General features: G+C 35.3%; 1 protein-coding gene across 9 annotated transcripts in view; it reads left to right on the forward strand.

Moving 5' to 3' along the window:
- Positions 1-21,313, forward strand: part of PDLIM5 (PDZ and LIM domain 5) — a 214,530-nt gene that overhangs the window by 165,207 nt on the left and 28,010 nt on the right. For 7 of the 9 annotated variants that reach the window (XM_053666355.1, XM_037140080.2, XM_053666348.1 and 4 more), the window contains one exon: positions 6,553-6,740. In XM_053666355.1, coding sequence (XP_053522330.1) covers positions 6,553-6,740 — 188 coding nt within the window. The remainder of the gene's footprint in view (positions 1-6,552; positions 6,741-21,313) is intronic. The other 2 variants (XM_053666349.1, XM_053666351.1) reach the window with 1 other exon arrangement.

The raw sequence follows: 21,313 nt of genomic DNA on the forward strand, positions 1-21,313 counted from the left end.
TCTGGGACATCTTTAAACATACCAACATCCAAATCATAGGGGTGCCAGAAGAACAAGAGGAAGACCTACAAATTGAAAACTTTTTGGCAAAATAATGAAAGAAAACTTCCCTAATTTGGTGAAGGAAATAGACATACGAGTCCAAAAAGCATAGTCCCAAACAAGATAGACCTAAAGAGGACCACACCAAGACACACCATGATTAAAATGCCAGAGGTTAAATATAAAGAGAGAATCTTAAACGCAGCAAGAGAAGAGAGTTACCTACACAAAAGTTTCCATAAAACTGTCGGCAGATTTCTCAAAAAAACCTTTGTTGGCTAGAAGGGACTGGCAGGAAGTATGAAAAGGGATGAAAAGCAAGGACTTACAACCTAGACTACTCTATCCAGCAAAGCTATCATTTAGAATTGAAGGGCAGATAAAGTAAAACTCAGGGAGTTCATCATCACCAAGCCATTATTGTATGAAATGCTAAAGGGTCTTATTTAAGAAAAAGATAAAAATGATGAACATTAAAATGGCAATATATCCACGGCTATCAATAATTGAGCCCACATTACAAGCTAAGCAAACAAGCATAACAGGAACACAGTCATTGATATGGAGATCATTTGGAGCATTATCAGTTGGGAGGGGAAAGGTGCAGGGATTAAGAAGCACAAATTCATAGGTACCAAATAGACAGGTAAATGTTAAGAACAGCATAGGAAATGGAGAAGCCAAAGAATTTAAATGGCCCATGAACATGAACTACAGGGAGGAATTGCTGGAGGGAATGGGGGTAATAAGTGGAGGAGGGCAAGGGGGGAAAATGGGACAATTGTAATAGCATAATCAATAAAATATATTTTAAAAAATCAGCCCTGGTTGGTGTAGCTCAGTAGATTGAGTGCAGGCCTGCAAACCAAAAGGTTGCCAGCTCAATTTCCAGTCAGGGCACATGCCTGGGTTGCAGGCCAGGTCCCCAGTAGGGGGCATACAAGAGGCGACCACACAATGATGTTTCTCTCCTCTTTCTTCTTCCCTTCCCCTCTCTCTATAAATAAATAAAATCTTTAAAAAATAAAATAGGTTAGAATTTTAAAAGATGGAATTTTGCTTAGGAAAACACACAAAAAAGAATTGTAAACAGGTATCTGGAAGGAAGGAAACTCATGACTCCCCTGTATGTCCTGGTTCTTGAATAGAGTTCTGACAGAATTCTATAAAGTAAAAAGTTGCTTATAATTATGACCCTTTCAGAAATAATCCTTTCCTACCACATCAGAGTCTGTATATTAGTGCATCGATTTTTAGAAGACTTTAACTAAAAGTTGTTTAATTTAAACCTTGATGATGAAACATATGCTATACAATTAGCTTTTTTAAAAAATCTAAATATGTAATTAGAATAAAAGTCACCTCAAGAACATTCTTCAGTTTTTCTTTGAAAATAGACCTAAAATTTCCAACTGTTCTCAATCTGCAGCAGAAGTTTGTTGTAACAGTTAAACAAATGCGGGAGAGGAATGTAAACTCCAGATAAATCAGGTTGCTGACACTGAAAGTGAACTTCTCTTCCTTTTTCTGTTTTTCCTCATTAGCTCCATTTTTCAAAGAAATCTTTGCTTCATTATTATATTTTCCTCCATTTTCGGTTTTTGAAATAAAAAACAAAAACTTTGGTATTCTTGAAATGGAAATAATATACTTTAACATTTTATTTCAGTTTGTTTATTTGGCAAACTAGTGAAAATGACCTTATTTGATACTTAGTTTGCATGGCATGAGTCAAGGGTATTTATGGATTTATTCTGATTTCCTCATTAGAGTCTTTTAGAAAGCATTTTTTAAAAGATTTTATTCATTTATCTTTAGAGGGAAAGGGAAGGAGAAAGGAAGATAAATACCAATGTATGTTTGCCTCTCGTTTATCCCCCACTGGGAACTGGTCTGCAACTCAGGCATGTTCCCTGACTGGGAATTGAACCACGATTCCTTAGTTTGCAGGCCCGTGCTTAATTCACTGAGCTACACCAGCCAGGGCTAGAAAGCATTTTAATTTTGTTCATAATTTAGGTATTCCTTAAACACTTTAAACTTAGAAAAAATCATGAGTTATTATTTTAGAAATAAGATAAGAATCTAAGTAATTATGTCATACTATATTAGTAAATTAGTCATTAATTTAAAATATTTTGCTGTTAATATTTATTGATAACATTTTATTGTCAAACAAAATAATATGGCCAGTGACTTTATTTATTTTTTAATATTTAGTACATATACCTAAAGTTCATGTATTTTCTTTAATGGTAGTTAGTAGTTAAAAATTAAGAAAAAAACCCAGATTTTTAGATACCTAGGCCTCATATATTCAGATATGTGATTGTTTAGAGAAAACCAATATTCTCACATTACTACATTAAGTATTTTTAATAAATAGAGGTCCCCTGAGAATATTGAACTCTACTGATCAATCCTGAATTTAATGGAACATCTTTCTTGTTTATTATTTGAATACCCTTTAAGATTTAAACATTTTAGGACTTTTAAGAGAAAATATATACAAGACTACATACAAAAGAAACAAAGAATAAAAACATTTTGGGGATTATGAGATACTTATTAAATGGGGATTTTAAGAAATATTGTGTGTTATTTAAAATTGAGTTGAAACAAGCTTGTATCTGTTCTCAAAATCCTGAAACGAAACTATCACAGACTACTTTTGGAAGTAAAATCATGAGTACAGATGAGGGGTTTTTATTTAGTGAATGTACTTATTGCTAGGTATCACAGGATGTGTCATTTCTTGTGTGTATATCATGTGCTTCTCACTGTGGTAAGTACTGTGTGTGTATTACTTTGTTGTATCTTATTTATTTCTAATAATAACCTTTGACTAAAATAGCATTTTCATCTCATTTTACAAATGAAGAACCTTAAATAGGGTTAAGTAACATTCCCAACATCACAGTAAAGGCCCAAATCTTAGTTTATAATGTAGTGGAGGAGATAAGATACATAAAAAAGTTACTAATTTTTTTGATAACCCTGGTTATCACAAATTGAAATGTAACTATATGCCATGCAGTTAATCTCTGCCGTGAACTACAGGAAAGAGTGTCTATTCTTTCAGAACATTGCATGATTAAATGAAATCCATTAATTGCATAGCGTGGGACACAGTACATGATGGGTATTATTGTTACTACTGTTACTTATGGATATGAACTGGACCAGTGCAGATGGAGAGTGGGGAGAGGTGTCTTCTGTGTACAGCCTGGAAAAAAATGGAGAACTGTGGACAGAGGGGAGGCGTGACCAGAATATAGTTTGTATAGCAACCTGGTAGGAAATATGATTGGACAGGGAGACTATAGCTCCATCTCAGAAGGTGTTGAATGTCATGCAGAAGTATAACTTAGCTCTCCACCCTCTGAATGGTTAAATTCGTTCTATTGCATCTTCATCCTCTGATTGAGTACCTTCTGGAGGCAGATCTCTCCTGAAAGGTGTTGTTAGGAAACAGATTTTTCCCCCTTTTGACAGTTTTTCATATTAGGAAGTACTTCCTTTTATTGACTCAAATCTCTCTCAGTGTAGATTCTACTCAACATTAGGCGAACAGAATGTATCCACGTTGAGTGAATTCACTATCACATATTTGAGGATTGCTCTTCAATATGTGATTGCTCACAAATATGTGATTGCTTTCCTGAATTTTTTCCATATCCTGGACCAATATCACTAGTTCTCTCAATCAAATTTCATTAGGCTTGGCATTGATTTCCTATCATGCTGGTCCCTTCTTCTAAGTAAGTTTGTCTGACAACTCCCCTAGAATTAAATTTTAATTCTTTTACCTTATTAAATATTAAATGATGATTTGGGTTTTGTTTTTGTTTCCATATTATGTTTTTTGTTTCATCTCGAATTTCTAGTATTGCTTATTCATAAATTTTCTTCTTAGAACTGTGATTGTATTAGTTAGTTTTTAAAAATCCACATGAGTTGGCTCAGTTGGTAGGAACGTCATCCTGTAAACTCAGAAGTCATGGGTTTGATTCCCAGTCAAGGCACGTGCCTGGATTGTGGGTTTGGTTCCAGGTCTGGGCTCATGTAAGAACAGTTCCCAGTAGGGGCACCTAAGAGAGGCAGCCAGTCTGTGTTTCTCTCCCACATTGGTGTTTCCTTAACTCTCTCCCTCCATTTTTTTCTCTCTTAAAAAAAAAGTCAATACTCAGATCAGGTGAGGATAAAAAATAATAATGATAAATAAAATAAAATGACCTGTACTTATGTATTACTTTCAAAAATCATTAATTTTTATTTTCTAAAATTTCGAAAATATTTTACAATTTGAATATATTAATTATTCCTTTCTATGTTAACTTTATATTCCATGCCTTAGAGTATGTTAAGCACTATGTACATTATTATTTAAGACTTGTGGACCACTCATAAGCCAAGTATTATCCCCACTTAAAGTTTAGTAACTGAGGCTTAGAGGAGTAAAAAAATTTGTCCCTCACAAAGCTTTTAAAAGGTGCTCATAACCATTATACTATAATGCTGAAACTGTTTCCTTTAATATTATTTACTGTCATCTTTACTGGTAATTGTGTCCAGCATTTCCATTAAGTAAGCAATCTTTCACTTTTTATTTATTATAAAAATTAGTAGAGTGCTTAAATTTTTCATTGTATGGTATGTTTAACATCAAGCATGCTTTAGTTTTTTATTAAACTGATTAGAAATGATACAAGAAGGTGGTGGCTCTATCATACTTGAATTTGAGATAACAGTATTTCAAACAAGTTAAAACAGCTCTGGTGTGTATGATTTTTCAAAACTGATCAGCGTCAGAGGCGCCCTAAGACCACCCCCAGGTTTGCTGATTCACTGAAGGATTTACAGAACTCAGGATGTAGTTGTACACATGATTAAGACTTATTCCAGTGGAAGAATACAAAGCAAAATCAACCAGAGGAAAGGTATGTGGGATCAAGCCTGGAAGAAAGGAGACTCATGTTTTCTAAGGCCCTCTCCCAGTGAAGTCTAACAAGACGTGCTTGATTCCTACAGTGATGAAAGCTAACAAAACGGGCGAAGTGTTGTCTGCCAGAGAAGCTCATTAGCAACTAAGTACCTAAGACAAGGTTTTTATTGAGGTTCGTTATGTAGGCACACTGTACCTAGTTCACACTGAAATTCCAGACTCTCAAAAGGAAAGCAAGTATTTAGCATAAATAACATTGTTTATATAGTTTAGGCAGTGAGTAACTCTTATCTTTAAGAGGAAGTTTTATATGACTGTAGGGAACTGTTTATGAGCCAAGTTCCCAAATGCCAGTCAAAGGCCAACCTTGCAAGCAAGCCTTCCACAGGATAGGTTGCCTCATGCCTGCTTAGTTAGGTGTTATCCAGGATTCAAGAGGCATTGGGGAAATTAGGTATTCTTGTTTACTTGTTAGTATAGTGGATGTGATTGAATTTGACATTTATTTTCCTTGAAATATTCTCAACCTAAATGGTATACTTAAGTGTATTTATTTCATTGAAGTCATTAATATAGTACCCTGTTTTTGTTAATCTGTTTTTCCAGCTATTGCTTTCAGATGTTGAGGAAATTCAGTTTTTCTGCATAGAATTATTTATAACCAGCAGCCTCAATTTTTATTGAAAAGCTAGTAGGATTTATAATTATTGCTGTCATAATAACTATTATTATTATATTTCACTTGAGAGAAACTGTCAGAGTGTTGTGTCATTCCATTGTGCATATTATATAATTTGAGCTATTTAAAAATTTTTGGAAATGATATGTAATCATAAATAACAAATAACTGGGTGAAAAAAAACGTATGATCTAAATGAAACTAGAACCAGCACTGATAAGGCCTCCTGTTGAACAAGGAACTCTGATGGAGAATGGACAATGCTGGTCTTGTGTCTTGTTTTCTCGTATTGTGAGCACAGAACAGTGCATGTTTTATTAGACTGGGGTGTCGTTCCTTGTTTACCACTGTGTGGCCGGCATATAGCACAATGTCTGGCAGATAGTAGGTGCTTAAGTATTTATTGAATGAATTAGTGACTGAGTCTGTGAATGAAAAGAGGGACTTGTGAGATGTCAGAGAAAGTTAGTTCATAAAATACCGGAAGAATGTGGGAAAGGAGAAAGAAACATCTGTGCCGTTTTATAGAGATTTTTAGGGATTCTTTAATAATTGATTATTTTAATCTGGTGATTATTTATAGAGAGGAACAAGAAGTCAGCTTACTAATTAAAAGGGTTGGCTGTATTAGTTTCTCAGTAGCCTAATTTCTCATTGAAGACCTTTTAAAGAGAATTTCCAAAGTGTTGAACAAATAAAACGCACTTTCCTTTTGTTTTGTTTTAAAGAGAGGCGGTCCTGATTATGGTTTTAGAATTTTTTTAAATATCAGTTAATTGATTATTATTTTTGGTTTCCTTAGAGATTGAATAGGTTGAAAAAAGAAACAATCATTGCTAGGTCGGCTTGCTACCATTTCACCAAAAATGTTTTATTTTCTTTCCAGCAGCACCCAGGAGCCTTCTCAGCCATTTGCTTCATCAGTAGCTTCAGCACAGCGAGTGCCTGAGAGGCCTGAAAGCCCAGCCTTTGCCAGACCAGGGGTGGCCAGTCTCACAACCGCTGCTGCTTTCAAGCCTGTGGGCTCCACCAGCATTGTCAAGTCACCAAGCTGGCAGCGGCCAAACCAAACAGGTGTGCCAAAGAAATCTCTAACATTTTGTTTTTCTTAAGTGTAATTATGAAAATGTGTTCTGTGGTATATAATAGAATTAATTGGTGAAACCTGTTCTCAGCCATCTAAGATTTTAAAAGAACTACAGAGAATAGGTACAGCTGTTTTCCTCTCGAAGCGTTTCATAAACATTTTCTGTATGTTATTGCCATTTGCTATTCATGACTATAGAACTGGGCATTTTCTTATTTTCTAGATTACTTAGGAAGCATGTGTTGTGGATTGTAAATTTGGGGTCTCATTAATAAACCGTATTGTTGGAAGGTTATCTTGGGAAATACAACATTTTAGTTTTGATGATATATGCAGAATTAACAACAGAAGCATTTAATAAGGATCTTCAACTTATTCTGAAGATTCACAAGGCAGAAAAGGAGGACATAGAACTACAAAGAGCATTTGAATGGTGTTAGGATGGAACAGTTTAGGGTCAGTCTGGAAACTTGAGTTTGTTTTTTTTTTCCCCTCATTCATGTTTTTTTTTTTAAGATTTTTTTCATTTATTTTTAGAGGGGAAGGGAAGGAGAGAAACACCAATGTATGGGTGCTTTTTTTTTTTGGTGCATCCCCTGCTGGGAACTGGCCCCTGCAGGGAACTGGCCTGCAACCCAAGCATGTGCCCTGACGGGGAATCGAACCATGGTCATCTACTTCGCAGGCCCACACTCAATCCACTGAGCTACACCAGCCAGGCCTGGAAACTTGAGTTTTCATTCACTTACATAGATGAATAACTTTAAATAAAGTCATTTAATAACCTTTTTGATCCTCAGTTTTCTCATCTGCAGAATGTATGAAGACTGAATGATCTCCCGTTTCTCCCAGAGTGAACAAAGTTTGTAACTGTAGGGCTAAAGAAACTGTTTTAACAGGAAGATGGGACTCTACTGAAATGTTGCCAATCCCACACTGAGCTTTCATCTCTTCCTGTTCTTCACACTGCCCCTGGATGATCTCTTGTCCAGATTTCTTTTGGTACCTAGTCACAGTCCCTCTCTCTTGAACCCCACGCCCTCAGACCTTGTTAATCCACTTGCTGTTTCCTGATGGCACCTCAAATGCAACGTGTCTGAAATGTCATTACCTGTCTCTGGGAGTGGAACACCCACCCAGTCACCGAAGCTGGATTGAGAGCTTGAGACCTCCCACCCCACTCCCCTGTTCTCACAGTAATTAACACCTAATGATTCTACATCTTAGTATTTCTCAAATTGTTTTTCTTCTCTGCATTGCCTTGTCACTGCAAACAACCCATAACTGATTTCCCTGTCTCCTTCTCCCCTTATCAGTCAGTCCTCCATTCCCCAGCAATGATTTGTCTAAAACTCTGGTCTGACTCTGGCCCCAGCTGTCTCCACAAGCTCCTCTCCTGCTGCTCCCAAATGGATATGATCTAGACTATTTTAAAGAGAAGAAGATTTTATTATTTTGAACACTTAAAATATTTAGAGTAGTGTAATTAACCTTTGAAATTTCTGGACTGTTAATTAACTTCGCAAACCTATTCTTTGGGGGGAAAATTCTGACAGTTCATACATTTTAAATTATTTCCATTTACTTAAAGCTTATCCATGACAATAGAGATTCGCTGTAAATATTTGTGTGTGCATTAAAATAAAGAAAATAATTCAGAAAAAAATTGGTAAAGTAATTAGAAGGGAAGAAGAGAATATTTCCTAAAAGAGCAAGGGAAAGACTAAATTTCAGAGGTAGAAACTGATAAAGGACACAAAGGATATGACTGTGGAGGGCAGAAAATAATATATATGGCTTTTGGCAACTATGGTCAAAAGGGCACTTTGCTTATTAGGGGGAAAAGGAAAAATTTCACTTGATGTGAAATTCCTAGAGAATACACTACAGCAAAATTACCACCAGAGGGTGACAGACTCCTTTCTTCTCTGAATAATGGAGGCAGGCAAATAATGCAATTACAATTATTACTCACATGGCCACCATTTAAAATATACTTTTTACAAAACATAAATGAATTTAACTAGAAAGACAACACTATGAAACATTAGGCAATATACATTATAAACCATTAATATCATAAAAATTGAAAACGTTTTGCCATTGTTAAGTCTTTGTTGAGTTACATCATGATGCTTAGCTCAAATCAGAGAAGGTATTTGCAGAACACCTGCTGTATCTTGCTCTAAGTGCTACACACTGACACTCAATGAGTTGTTATGTTATAAATAAAAGTACTTATTTTACAATATTTTGTAAAACTGTAATAAATGAAAAATTGCCAGCTCTCCAAATTCTTTTATTCTACTCTAATAGTATCTCATATTTTAAAACAAAACAAAACAACTCAGAATCTATTCTTAGTCTTATAAACAGTTTTGAGAGCTTCCTAAGGCAAATGAAAAGTAATTTTGATTTAGAAGGTGACAGGTGCCTCGTTATGGGTTCTTAGTTCTCACAATTCACTTGTGAAAACTGCAGCGTCAACAGAGGGATGCAGAGCTAGAAGGGCCAGTTGCGGGCTATGTGGCGTTAGGTACAGCACCAGGGCCGGTGCCATGACTTCTCTCACCTGAGAAATTCAGCCTGCTTTCTCTTCATAATTCACAGCCGTGCACCAGTGTGGGTGGAAAATAATGAAAACAAGTTTTTAATTTTTCTATCCCCTATCACTGAAGAGTGACTGTTACCAGTGATGTCATTTTAAAATAATTCCTACAGCTGAGTGGGAGAAGTGGGATCAAAATCACTTAGCTGCAGTCTGTGACCCACCTGGTTGATCCTGAAATCAGTTTAATGGACCACAGACAGTATTTTCATGAAAAAATGAAATAGAATAGAAAATACAAGAATATTTTCATATGCTAAGGAAAATATGTTATAAAATGTGATTTTAGTTAATATATGTGTATACAAGTAAGTGTACTTGTATTTATACATGCAAACATGTTTTGGGTTAGAAGGTAAAGTATATTTCATCCTGCTGTTTATGGTTAGAAGTCTGAAAGTCATTTATTTAAGTAGATTTTAGTCATACTTTGTCCTTTGGGATGACTAATAATGTTTGTGAACTGATAGCTTAGGGAAAAAGCCTGCATTAAAAGGGCTAATTGAAAGTTCAAGACCTTCTACTACATTCTGAACCTGTCTTGCGTTTCTGTTACCTCCACTGAAGTTCTGGCTTTAAATCTTCGATCATTATTTCACTTTGTACAGTGTGTGTTACCCAGAGAGAGAGAGGTCTTACAAGAACACAGTAACGCTGTTCTAGTTGATAAATAGGAAATAGGTATATATAATGGCATTATAGTTTAGATTAGATCATCTTTTTCTCAGGCATATAGTTTAGTATACATATGCAAAATTGCCAGTGGCTGCCAAAAAGCTAAATATTTTAGGATGCAAAATGTTCAAAATTTCATAGTCTAAATGAAAGTACTAAGATATAAACAAAGTAAGAATCCAGGACTGAACTCTATTTAAGCCAGCAAACCTACTTCCTATTCATCTTGCCTTGGTTAGATTTCTATAATTCATATGTGAGAGTCCATTTAGAAATGTTGATTTGATTTAGGAAAATACATAATAGGTGAGATTCTTCTTGTCATTTTTCAGAATTGGGGACTTGTATTTTTTAAGTTATATTTTAATTCATTTTATTTGTATGTCTTAATAGATTTTAGAATGTTTGAAACCTTCATATTGTATATAATTAATAAGTGGTTAGATAGATATTTTCAAAACCTTTGTAAATTTAGTGGTATAAGTTGAAAAGTATGTTCTTGTGTTTATGTAGGTGACCTAATTTGCTATGTAATGTTTTTCCTATATTCTGTTTAGGTTATGGATACCACATTAGTTCATTCAATGCAAGTATACGTATAAAATATTACTTTCTTACCAAATTTAGTCAGCTGTTTTTCACAAATACAGTATTAGAGTCATAAAGAGCCATTACATGTTGGAAGCACATCCGTTTTTTAACTTTAATTGTATACAAGGTGAGGATGACTCATATGGGGGTGTCCAATCTTTCCATATCTCTAGGCCACACTGGAAGAAGAAGAGTTGTCTGGGGCCACACATTAAATGTATAGACACTAACGAAAATGGATGAGCAAAAAAATAGGTTTTAAGTAAATTTACGATTTTGTGTTCAGCCGCATTTTTAGCCATCCCGGGCCACATGCAGCCCGTGGGCCATGGGTGCTCTGCTAGATCAGGCCTATTGTTTATTGAGCCTGGCTTCCTAGCTGATGGTGGTGAGCCTAGCTTCCTCGCTTCCCCAACTACAGGAAGCCCACCTTGTGGAGCTGAATTTCAGAAGGCCTGAGATGTTCCCCAGATGGAACCTTTTGAGCCTTCAATTTGTTTATCTGTTAAAATAAGGGTCAGAAAAAGTCCCTTAGAGCATTCTTGTAAAACTCCAATGATATAACAAAGTGCTTGATATATAGAGGATACTCAGAAAAGGTTTCACCCCTTTCTTCTTTTTAGAGATAGTGTTAATAACATATACTGTTACCATCCAACAATACAGTTTTCATGTGACCTCCCTTCTTGAAAATATTTTGGGCTCTCTGCTGCCCGCACATTTAATGTTTGGCCTCTTAACAGGGCTTGTGGTCTCTTTACAACCTTATGCCAACCTTTTCCAGCCTCATTTTGTAATATTGTTCCTTATATTCCCTATAGTCCAGTCACACTAGAGTTCATCAGTTCATGTAACCCTTGGGCACACACTTCTGTGCTTTGTACAGTGGCTCCTTTTATTTGAAATGATTTTATACTCTTCTGTCCCTGGAAAATTTCTCTTCATTCTTTAAGACCAGATGTCATCTTCTTTGTGAACCATTCGTGAGCCCTAATCATAGTTGCCTATCCTTTCTCTATGTTCCTACAAAATTTGGATAATGACCTTATTATAGCATTCATCATGATCATTTAAACTGTTTACATATTGTCTTTTACCGCTGTTTGTAGATCCCCCTTAAGGACAGGGATCAAGTCTTAGTAATCTTTATTTTACAGCATGTAAACAATACCTAGCTAAGATTATGGGCTGGAAGTAAATGTCAGTGAGGGAATAAATGAATGAGTGGACAGGTCAGTTTGTCTTATTTTTTATGTCTTTACATAATTTGAGGTATTCACAGCATTGTTCTTTCTTCCTATAAGACCTGAAATTGTGACAGCAGTCATTGAACAAAGGTGAATGTGTACCTGCCAAAGCTTGCCACTAAAAACTATACATGTTGATAAGGAAGGGGAACTTCATGCTGCTTGAAGCAGGGAATGCCTGTAAGACGTAAAAGTTGTGAAAATAAGCAGTACTGTAACTAGAGCTCATTAATTTCCAGCAGTTAACAAGCTTTTAGATCTGAAGCCCTATGGCAACATTTTCCCCCTCAAAAAAATGTGGAATTTATGGCATATAAGGAATCAAGCAGTGGAGTACAGAGTAAATATTGGGGATGTTCACCCATTTTGTCACTGTGGACAAATCAACTTGGATGCAAAACACCAGTAAAATAATGGGAATGTGCAAACACAGTGCAAAGAGTTAAATCAGATTGCAAGGTTCAGGTCAGAAGGCGTGGAGGTCCGGATCAATCTGAAGTTCCGGTGATACAGTTTTGAGGCAGAACATGCATTTGTTTATAATGGAGTCCTGTTTTATGCAGGAATAAAGTGTTAACATTTGTGTCTAAAGTAAAATCACCTGTAGTCAAAACCTGTGAATATTTTGAGGAAGAGGCCACCTTGGAGAGGGAATAACATACGCAAAAGCTCACAAAACTCTTGGCTTCTTTAAAAAACGGCAAGTGGTTAGTACTGTATAGTGGCCAGAAGGAACGTGGGGTGGGTTATTGGGGGCCTTGTCAGAAAGAACATTTGAAAGTAAGGAAAGTGACACAATCAGATTTGCATTGTTAAAAAGATCATTAGAGTGTCAGTGTGTTTAAAAGGTCATTATAGTCACACTGTAAAAAATTAAAGATTGGAGTCATAGAGACTCTTTAAAGAAGCTGTGGAGGTAATCAGGATAGAGAGGAAGATAATGATATGACCCTAGGCAATGACAATGGCAGTGGCAGTGGAGAGAATTCCTAGGGCAAGAGAATGCCAAGTACTTACCTTTAACCTGACTGGGATGTACGTTTTGACCATTACTCTTCCAGGGAGCCTTATTCCCTACAGAGTATTATTTATCCTCTCTAAAAACGTTGGTAGAGGATGTATTTGGTGTGGAGAAAATATACTTCTTTCTAAGTCAGATTATGACAGAGAAAAATGGTTGAATATATTTTAGTTTTTTGGGTTTTTTTTAACAGAATGAGTATATTTCAATGTACAACTTCTTTATAAAACATCATAGTAAAATAAAACATCATAGTAAAATAACAAAAACATTAATGTGTCTAGTTACAAAATATAAATCTTGAGTGGATTGCATCTTGTAGTTGAAAAATAAGTTAAAGTTTGCTTTTATAAATATCTAGTCCACTTTTATAGCACTTCCTCAGGCAAGTGCATTTATTTCCCCTAGGTTAGCCTTTTCTATATATTGATGCTTTCAGTTCTTTATGCCTGCAGATATGAGACTGGTAACACTGGCATGATCCTTACTGCACCATATGCCTTTGCACAAAGCACCAGAACTACAAGTCATGGGAATAAACATTACGAGAGAGAAAAGGGGATTCTCCCAAGATAAAAAGGAAAAGTTCTGTAGAACCCTGATGGTCAAAGATTAAATACTTAATGTTGCTATTTGTACGTAATACAGAAAGCTTTAAATCTGTAGATAGACTTTAAATTTTTTTAAATTAATTACTGGGCCTTTTTTTTTCCTTTTCCACTTTCAAAATTATGTTGATTTTGAGAGCATTTGTAATGATTTAAATGTACTACTATTATAAGTGTTTAGTAAGTAATTTATGAATTCTTACTCAGAAAGTCATTGAACTATACAATATTGGCTAATGCTGTAATCATTATTTTCTATAGAGAAGAAAGGCTATTTCATAGAGCCATTGAAAATAAAAAGGCTTTGTTATGTTTTCATTCAAAGTAGCGTTATGGTGTTATCTAGCTGTGTTAAAATCTTTTTTCTGTGTGCTGTTTTCATTAGCTGTTCTCACAGTGTGTTAAAATGATGCTGCCTTCATGTTCTCTTTAATTGTGTATACACACAACTCCCTGTTTATTTAGGTCCCGTGATGTTGGGAAGAAATTAGTGGATTTCTTCCTTTTTATTTTTTGCTTTTATTGTTAGATGTGTCCACGGAGGCAAATATTGCAGTGAAGAAAGTGAGGGCAGGTAGTTAATGTTATGGTAACACAGTCACCGCACTACTACTGTTTTAACATTTAGTAGTAGACCTTCTTCATCTCTGATACTCCATACTGAACAAATATTAGTTTCCTTGTATTCTACTTACGGCATTATTCCCTTTATATGTATCGTGTAATATGTATTTACACTTTTTATTAGTGAATCATTATTTTCTCTTGAAAATAGTGATGAAACAGTTTTAATATATGTAGTAAAGGCAAGCTCATAAGTGATAAAGACTTGTAAAAATTGGTGATTCTATTTTAAAATATAAATTGTATTTTGAAGAAACACAATACAAGTATCTGTAAACAGAAAAGTTGGGATCATTTGCAGGTTTTTTAGGGACACAGTAGATTTTTTTTTGGTGAGATCAAAAATGGCAAAAGACACAAAATTACTTTTCAAAATGAATAGTTAATTTTGGCTTTTTTTTTCTGTTGTACTCTGCATTGGTGAGTACTTACCATCCTTATTTGGACATTTAGAACTCAGGAATGTAATGGGTAGCCTTGAAGGGAGTAACCCATTTCATTTAACAGTAAATGGCAGGTAGTGATAATTATTTTTTTAATATTTTTTTCAGTATTTAAAAGTATATTTTTATTCAGAATATACAGTAAGATAATGTCATGAAAATTTTAAGTACACTCCATTTTACCAATGAACTAAACAGAGTCTAGGAGAAGTCAAAAGAATCACCCAGAGTCCTGTGGTGATTTGAACCCAGGTCTTTTGACTAAATAGGGCTGTTTCCTGTATCACAAGATAACATCAGTGAATAAGATATTTAAGGAGGACTAAATCTCTTAGAGATAATATAGAAAGGATTCTTCCCTTGCATGGGGTGGATAAACTAACAACTATTAAAATGTTTCAAGTAACATTTTCTTTGCATCTAAACTCCATTTTTAAAACTTAGCTAAGATTCTAGTTAACTGACTCTTTATCATACCCTGCCTTTGCAGTTTGCTACATTTTAGCAATAAAGAAAAGCTTATTTATTCATTATGGACAGAGCTTTAGAGAGATCCAATATATTCTTTGTTCCCAGCCCCCCCCCCCAAGGAAGACTCAGATATATTTGTGAGATCTGATTAGATCAAAAACTGAATGATGTGCATCTCAGTTATAAGTGGATATAAATTCTATCTTTTATTTGAAATCTAAAGGAGATAGGGGTGAGAAAGGAAATTACTGTTTCTCCAACCATCCCAAATTTCATTGTAGGCTTTACGCTATAATAATAAATCGAGATAACTAGATTTGCTTAGCTAAGATGGATAGATTTATTGCTTCCATTTTAAAATTTTTATATGAATAAGTAAACTGCTACCAGTTGCTTATGTTTCATCTCTTCTAATAATATTTTATTGCCATCTGCTCCCCTGCTTTTTGACATCATTAAACTAAACAGTCCACTGGCCATAAAGGCCTGACTGGAGCTGTCCATTGTCAAAACCTTGGTGTGAAGCATGTAAATATGCTCTATCTCTTTACAGAACAAGAAGATATTTTCATTTAGAATCATGACTCTCAGGAGAAAAAAAGGAAAAACCATTAACTGCCTTCTTCCTTTTTTTCTAAATGTCTTATTGGAATTTATTTCCACGTTGGAAGCTTTCCATTGCAGATACAAGTACACTGTCCTAAAAGCTCTTCTTTCTCTCCATTTTCCTTTCAACCTGAGATTAAAATATTAAATCTTTTATAGGTGAATATACTTGGACTTATTCATATATGCTTTTAATAAAGAATTAATACTTTTTATTAATCGATGCATATGGTTTAAACTAGAGATTGGCAAACTGGCCTTTGGTCACATCTGGGCCACCATCTGGTTTTGTAAATAAAGTTTTATTGGAGCACAGCCATGCTTATTTGTTTGCATGTTGTCTATGGCTCCTTTGTGCTGTAGTACCAGAGCTAAGTTGTTTCCACATAAACCATATGGCCCACAAAATCTAAAATATTCTCAGGCCATTTATGGAAGAATCATTGTCAACCCTAGGTTTAAATCATAGGATTAAGAAAAATTATACTTGATAATTCTGCACAATAGATACAGACTTTATTGGAGTCATGAGTACCGTTGACAGCACTAATGAGTGGTAAGCATTTTTATTGCCTCTTTGCTTGTAAAATCACCTGTAAGAAGATGGAACTCTTGGAGCAGGAATCTTATTCTTTGGTGTACCATTTGTATGTATTCTATAAGTAGTTGTTGAATGAGTGGACACTGATTAACATTAATCAGGCATATCTTACAAACCAAGGAACTATAAGTGATCCCTTTACTTTGCCTCCTCATTCAACCCTCTTACACTTGGAGCTATTTGTTATTAATGCTGTTTTACAGATGAGGAAACTAGGACGCAGAATGATGACATTTCTAAGTTCATACAACTAGAAATTAGCAGAACAAGGAGTCCAAGATGTCTTAACATTAGTCTTTATGCTCAATAAGAAAGTCTGTCCAGAAAGTATCCATCCATGTAATGTGCAAATAGAGACATTTATTGAAGAAGATACAGGAAACATTGTACACAGAACAATGATGCCTCAGTTCCCTTCAAAGCAGGCACCTTGGGACCTCACATAGTTCTCTCAGTATCTCTTCCACTGTTCAAAATGCTCTGCAAAATCCTTTGTTGGGATTGCCATCAGCTGCCCCATTGTATTTTCCTGAATCTCATCAACAGTCTGAAATCTCTTCCCTTTCAAAGGTGACTTTAATTTTGGGAAAAGCCAGAAGTTGCAGGGTGCACCTCTGGGCTGTAGGGAGGCTGAGTCATCTGGGATATGTGATGTTTTGCCATATAACTCTGCATGGGATGCGATGCATGAGCGGGAGCATTGTGATGAAGCTGCCAATTGCCAGTTGCCCATGGCTGCAGCCATTTCCCTTGTATTGCATCTCTTAATTGATGAAGAACATTGAGGGAGTACTTCTTATTAATTGTTTAGCCTGGAGGAGTGTACTTTTGATGGACAACACCTTTTCAAACAAAAAACGCAGTTAACATTGTCTTGATCTTAATGCAACTGTGCTGCGCCTTCTTCAGTTATGAGGACCAGATGACTTCCATTGATAAGATTGGACATTCATTTCTAGATCACAGCCATAGAGCCATGATTCATGTCCAGTATGACCTTCTTGAGGAAATCTGGTTCACCGGTAGTGGTTTGAATCAAGTCATTAGCAACTGAAGCATGATGTTCCTCTGCTCTGATAGCAGAAACAGTGGAACAAAATTTTTTTAATATACATTTTATCGATTATGCTATTATAGATGCCCCATGTTTTTCTTCCCCTTTATTACAAATTTCTCCATGACACATTTCATGCCAAGATTCTGAGTCAAAATCTCAGACACAGTAGTTTTTGGAATCCCCAGATTAGCTTCTAGTTCTCACACTGTCAGTTGTCTATCCTTGCTGACTGCTGTCTGTACAAGTTCAACATTCTCAGGTGTTCTGCTTGTTGCAGGCCTTCTAGAACATGGATCCACTTTCAACAGATTCTTGGCCATTTTTGAGGCATTTGTGCCACATTTTTATTTGTGCTGCACTCATTGCATCATCCCTGAATGCCTTCTTCTGAGACATCTGAATAGTTTCTGCAGAGGAATGTTCAAGCTTAACTCAAAATTTTATGTAGATTTGTTGCTGTGCTCACTCAGTCATTTTGAATGCCATGGCCACACAGTTCTCATGCTCACTCAATGAGCATCTACTGCCCCCACTGACTAGTACAGAGAGGTCGTCACAATTCACACATGCACATTCCAGTCCACTATCCTTGGCTTCCAGGTCACATCAGTGTCACGCAAAGCATTCTCATTATATTAAACAATCGTTGGACTTTTTCCGGACAAACCTTGGATACTATTTCCTCTAGCCTTAAGTAGCTCAACAATGTTCTCTGCTTTTAAAAGAGGTAAAATTCAAACATAACTTTGGGTAATGATAATAAAGTTGAGTTTATTTCAGGGACCTAATGACTTTAATTAAGAGATATATCTTAGAGAATTAGTAGTGGTAATAGAAATATACAAACTATCCCAGGCGTAAAATTTTATAATTATCGATATGGCTTGACATAGGGAGAGCTCCTTAAATATTCTTTTTTTTCCTACATCAGATTTTTTCTTTTTGCCTACATTAAAAGAATTCTGTTTATATGAGCAATTCAAGCCTGAGGTACTTTTCTCCTTTATTTCTGAGATTAGGATGCTTTCTCAATTATATAGATGAAAATCGGTGGGAAAATGGTAAAAGCAAAGCTTATCTGGGTTTTATTTTACTTTAGAAATAAGATATGTGAAAAATCCAGATATAATGTGAGTATAGATCATTTTAATATATGTTTTTATACTTTTCTTGTACAAATATGAGCAAAATTCTACAAATTTAATGTGTTAAGTAACTTCTTAGGTTAGGATCTGTATGAATTCACTAGTGATTCTCTTTAATATTTCTGAGGTCATGAATCATGCCTCAAATTTGTTTTTGTTTTTTAAAATATTTTATCTGAGTTTTTCCCTCTTTCGTTTATTTTCCTTTTTTTCATACCCACTGCCTCCCTCCCCCCTTTTTCATATAAACATTCAGCACCCCCAATTAGAACATAGATTTGTCTTTGTATTACAAAACTTGAAATTGTAACAGTGATATTGAGATAATTTAGAAAATACTACATATAAGTGATAAAGAATTTCTTAACTTTTAAGTGAACAGTGGTAAAACCAGATATTTTATGATTTCATGTCTTTATCTGCAAGGTGCACACTGGGTTTCTTTTACTTGTGACTCTGACCAAATGGAAGTTTTCTTTGTCAGTTCAGTTAGAAAGGAGTAAAAAGCAAGTCTGACTTTCCTGAATTTTGATGATGTGTACTGCAACAAATTAAAAAAGAAGAGAAGTGATCCTCATTCAAGTCCCCACACTCTAATAATTAAGACACTCTAGATCCAATTTAATCTGAGTTCTTAGAGTTGAAAGGCTGGCTGCTAATGGAAGAAACTAACCTTCTGAAGTTGCGGAAATACTTGATACTTAGCCCTGGGTGCACCTGTTCCAATTCTTTATGGCATACATACCAGCATTCTCCACTGCTTAGAGAAATGATAATAGTTTAATCTGTCCAGTTTTGCTTTTAATCGTTGAATAAAAATATCCCTGATTCCATTTAATAAAACTTGCAGAAACCTCTCCAGAATGTACTTTCCTCTGATCCTAGATCTTGGCTTAACTTTAAACCTTTTCTATTTGTACTGGATATGATTTCATGCCTGGATTATGGAGAGTAGACTGTTGTTTATATGTTCACCATAAGGAGCTTGACAGACAAAATGCACAGATTCTGGGCTTCTTGGCCGCCATCTGTTTTAGATGGTAAGGAATGGGACAGAGAAGAAAGCGCTTACTGCACACGATAGTGAGCAAGTGTGTTGCCACCACTGCTGCCCAGTTTAGTATGTGTAAAATGTCTACCACGCTGCTGTGCACATATTCTCTGAGATGTTGAATTACAATGCTTCATCTCCCCAAGAGTGCCAGAGTGTCACGTTGATGTAGCCCAGTTATTTCTATGAGGACAGCATTAGCTTCAGTTTATAACAGGAACACCCCTTGCAGTTGAGAGAGTTGTTTCCCACACCATAAAACCTCTTATATGATCTCCGTCTTCACAGTGCTATAAATATTTGTCTTTTTCCTTTTGGCAGGGGCTGGGTGGGCAGGGGTGCAATGTTAGTATTCTTGATAACCTTATTTCTGACTTAATAAGAGTGAAATATTATAGGATTTTAAAAAGAACATAGTATAATTATTCTTAAATTTACTCTCATACCTTTTTCTCCTGCTGTATCTTAATTCAGATGTAGTAGTTGAAATGCTTACACTAATACAGAGTTGCACAACAAAATGGATATAGCATTCTAATGCTTCAATTCTGTTTTTCCTCAGTAAAAGTATTAGATCTATAATTATATTTCCCTTTTTGAGGCAGTTCATATAAATCCTCTTAAATGCTCTCAAAACATGAAAAATCTAGCCTTACAGTCTTATGTTTTAGTTTACAAACTTTGCAGCCATTCATTATAATGACTGAAAGTATGGGCAGCCAGGTTTAAGAAAGAGAGAAACATCTCTGTATGAAACTAAACTAATTTTTCACAGAATACAGAAAAGGTTTAAAAGTAATAATCTATTAGGCACATCAAGGCAAATAAAAAATAATGCTTTGACATTATTCCTCAGTCTTTCCTACCAGGCTCATTAAGGAAATTAGAATAGAAGAAATTAATCATCTCAGTTATCACTATCTCCTTATAAACTGTCCCAGAAGTTAGTGCTTCTCAGTTTAAATCACATTTGAGGAGATTTTTCTTCATGTTTGTATGGGGCACGGCAGTGACTGGCAAAGAGCTTGACTCACAGTAGGCACATGATACGTATTTGATGGGTGGCTGCATGGGGATGCAAGCTTCAGAGTCAGACAGATGCAGCTTTGCATCCCAAATTGTCCAGTTGTCCACTCTCCCTCCCCCTTTGGCTTCCATGACACACTCTGCTAGTTTTTCTCAAATTTCCTCTCTCTCTGTCCCGAAGTATTTATGTTATTAGTCTTATGCCTTAGAAGCTCCTATATTTTCATGTTATTCTTTCCCAGAGCAGTCTCCTGAACTTCCACAACTGCAAATGTCAACAATATGCTGACAACTCTGGACTCAGTTCTTTTATCTCAGATCCAATAGAAAACTAATACAGAGCATAATCAGAAAAAAATGAAAATTGATTGGTTATTTGATATTATTTTAAAAGAGTACTTCTAGAGGTCATACTGAAATAGTATGTATTAAATGATAAATCTTAAAATTGCTTAAAAGTAATTCAGAGATGCAAGGGAATAAGTGGGATACAGGTAAAACATGATCACTTATGATATTATACATTGTTAAAACTTTATTCTTTCTCTTCATTTAATTTTTGCTGGTTTTTAAAGTAAGAATTGGTTCTTTAGCATTATTTAAAAATGATCAAAGCAATTTCTTTTTAAATATTAGAATTGTCATGAGCTCCTAGCTTTAAACATATTGGAAATATTTTGATCTTCTGTAATTATTATTATTAATGCTGAAACTGTCGTGTCTGCTTTGTCAAGCCTATTCAGTACAATAGCAGTAGTCTTTGATAGCATCCTTGCTTTCTGATTT

Source organism: Artibeus jamaicensis, unplaced genomic scaffold, assembly GCF_021234435.1.
Source record: "Artibeus jamaicensis isolate MK-2021 breed Jamaican fruit bat unplaced genomic scaffold, CSHL_Jam_final contig_452, whole genome shotgun sequence".
Lineage (NCBI taxonomy): Eukaryota > Metazoa > Chordata > Mammalia > Chiroptera > Phyllostomidae > Artibeus > Artibeus jamaicensis.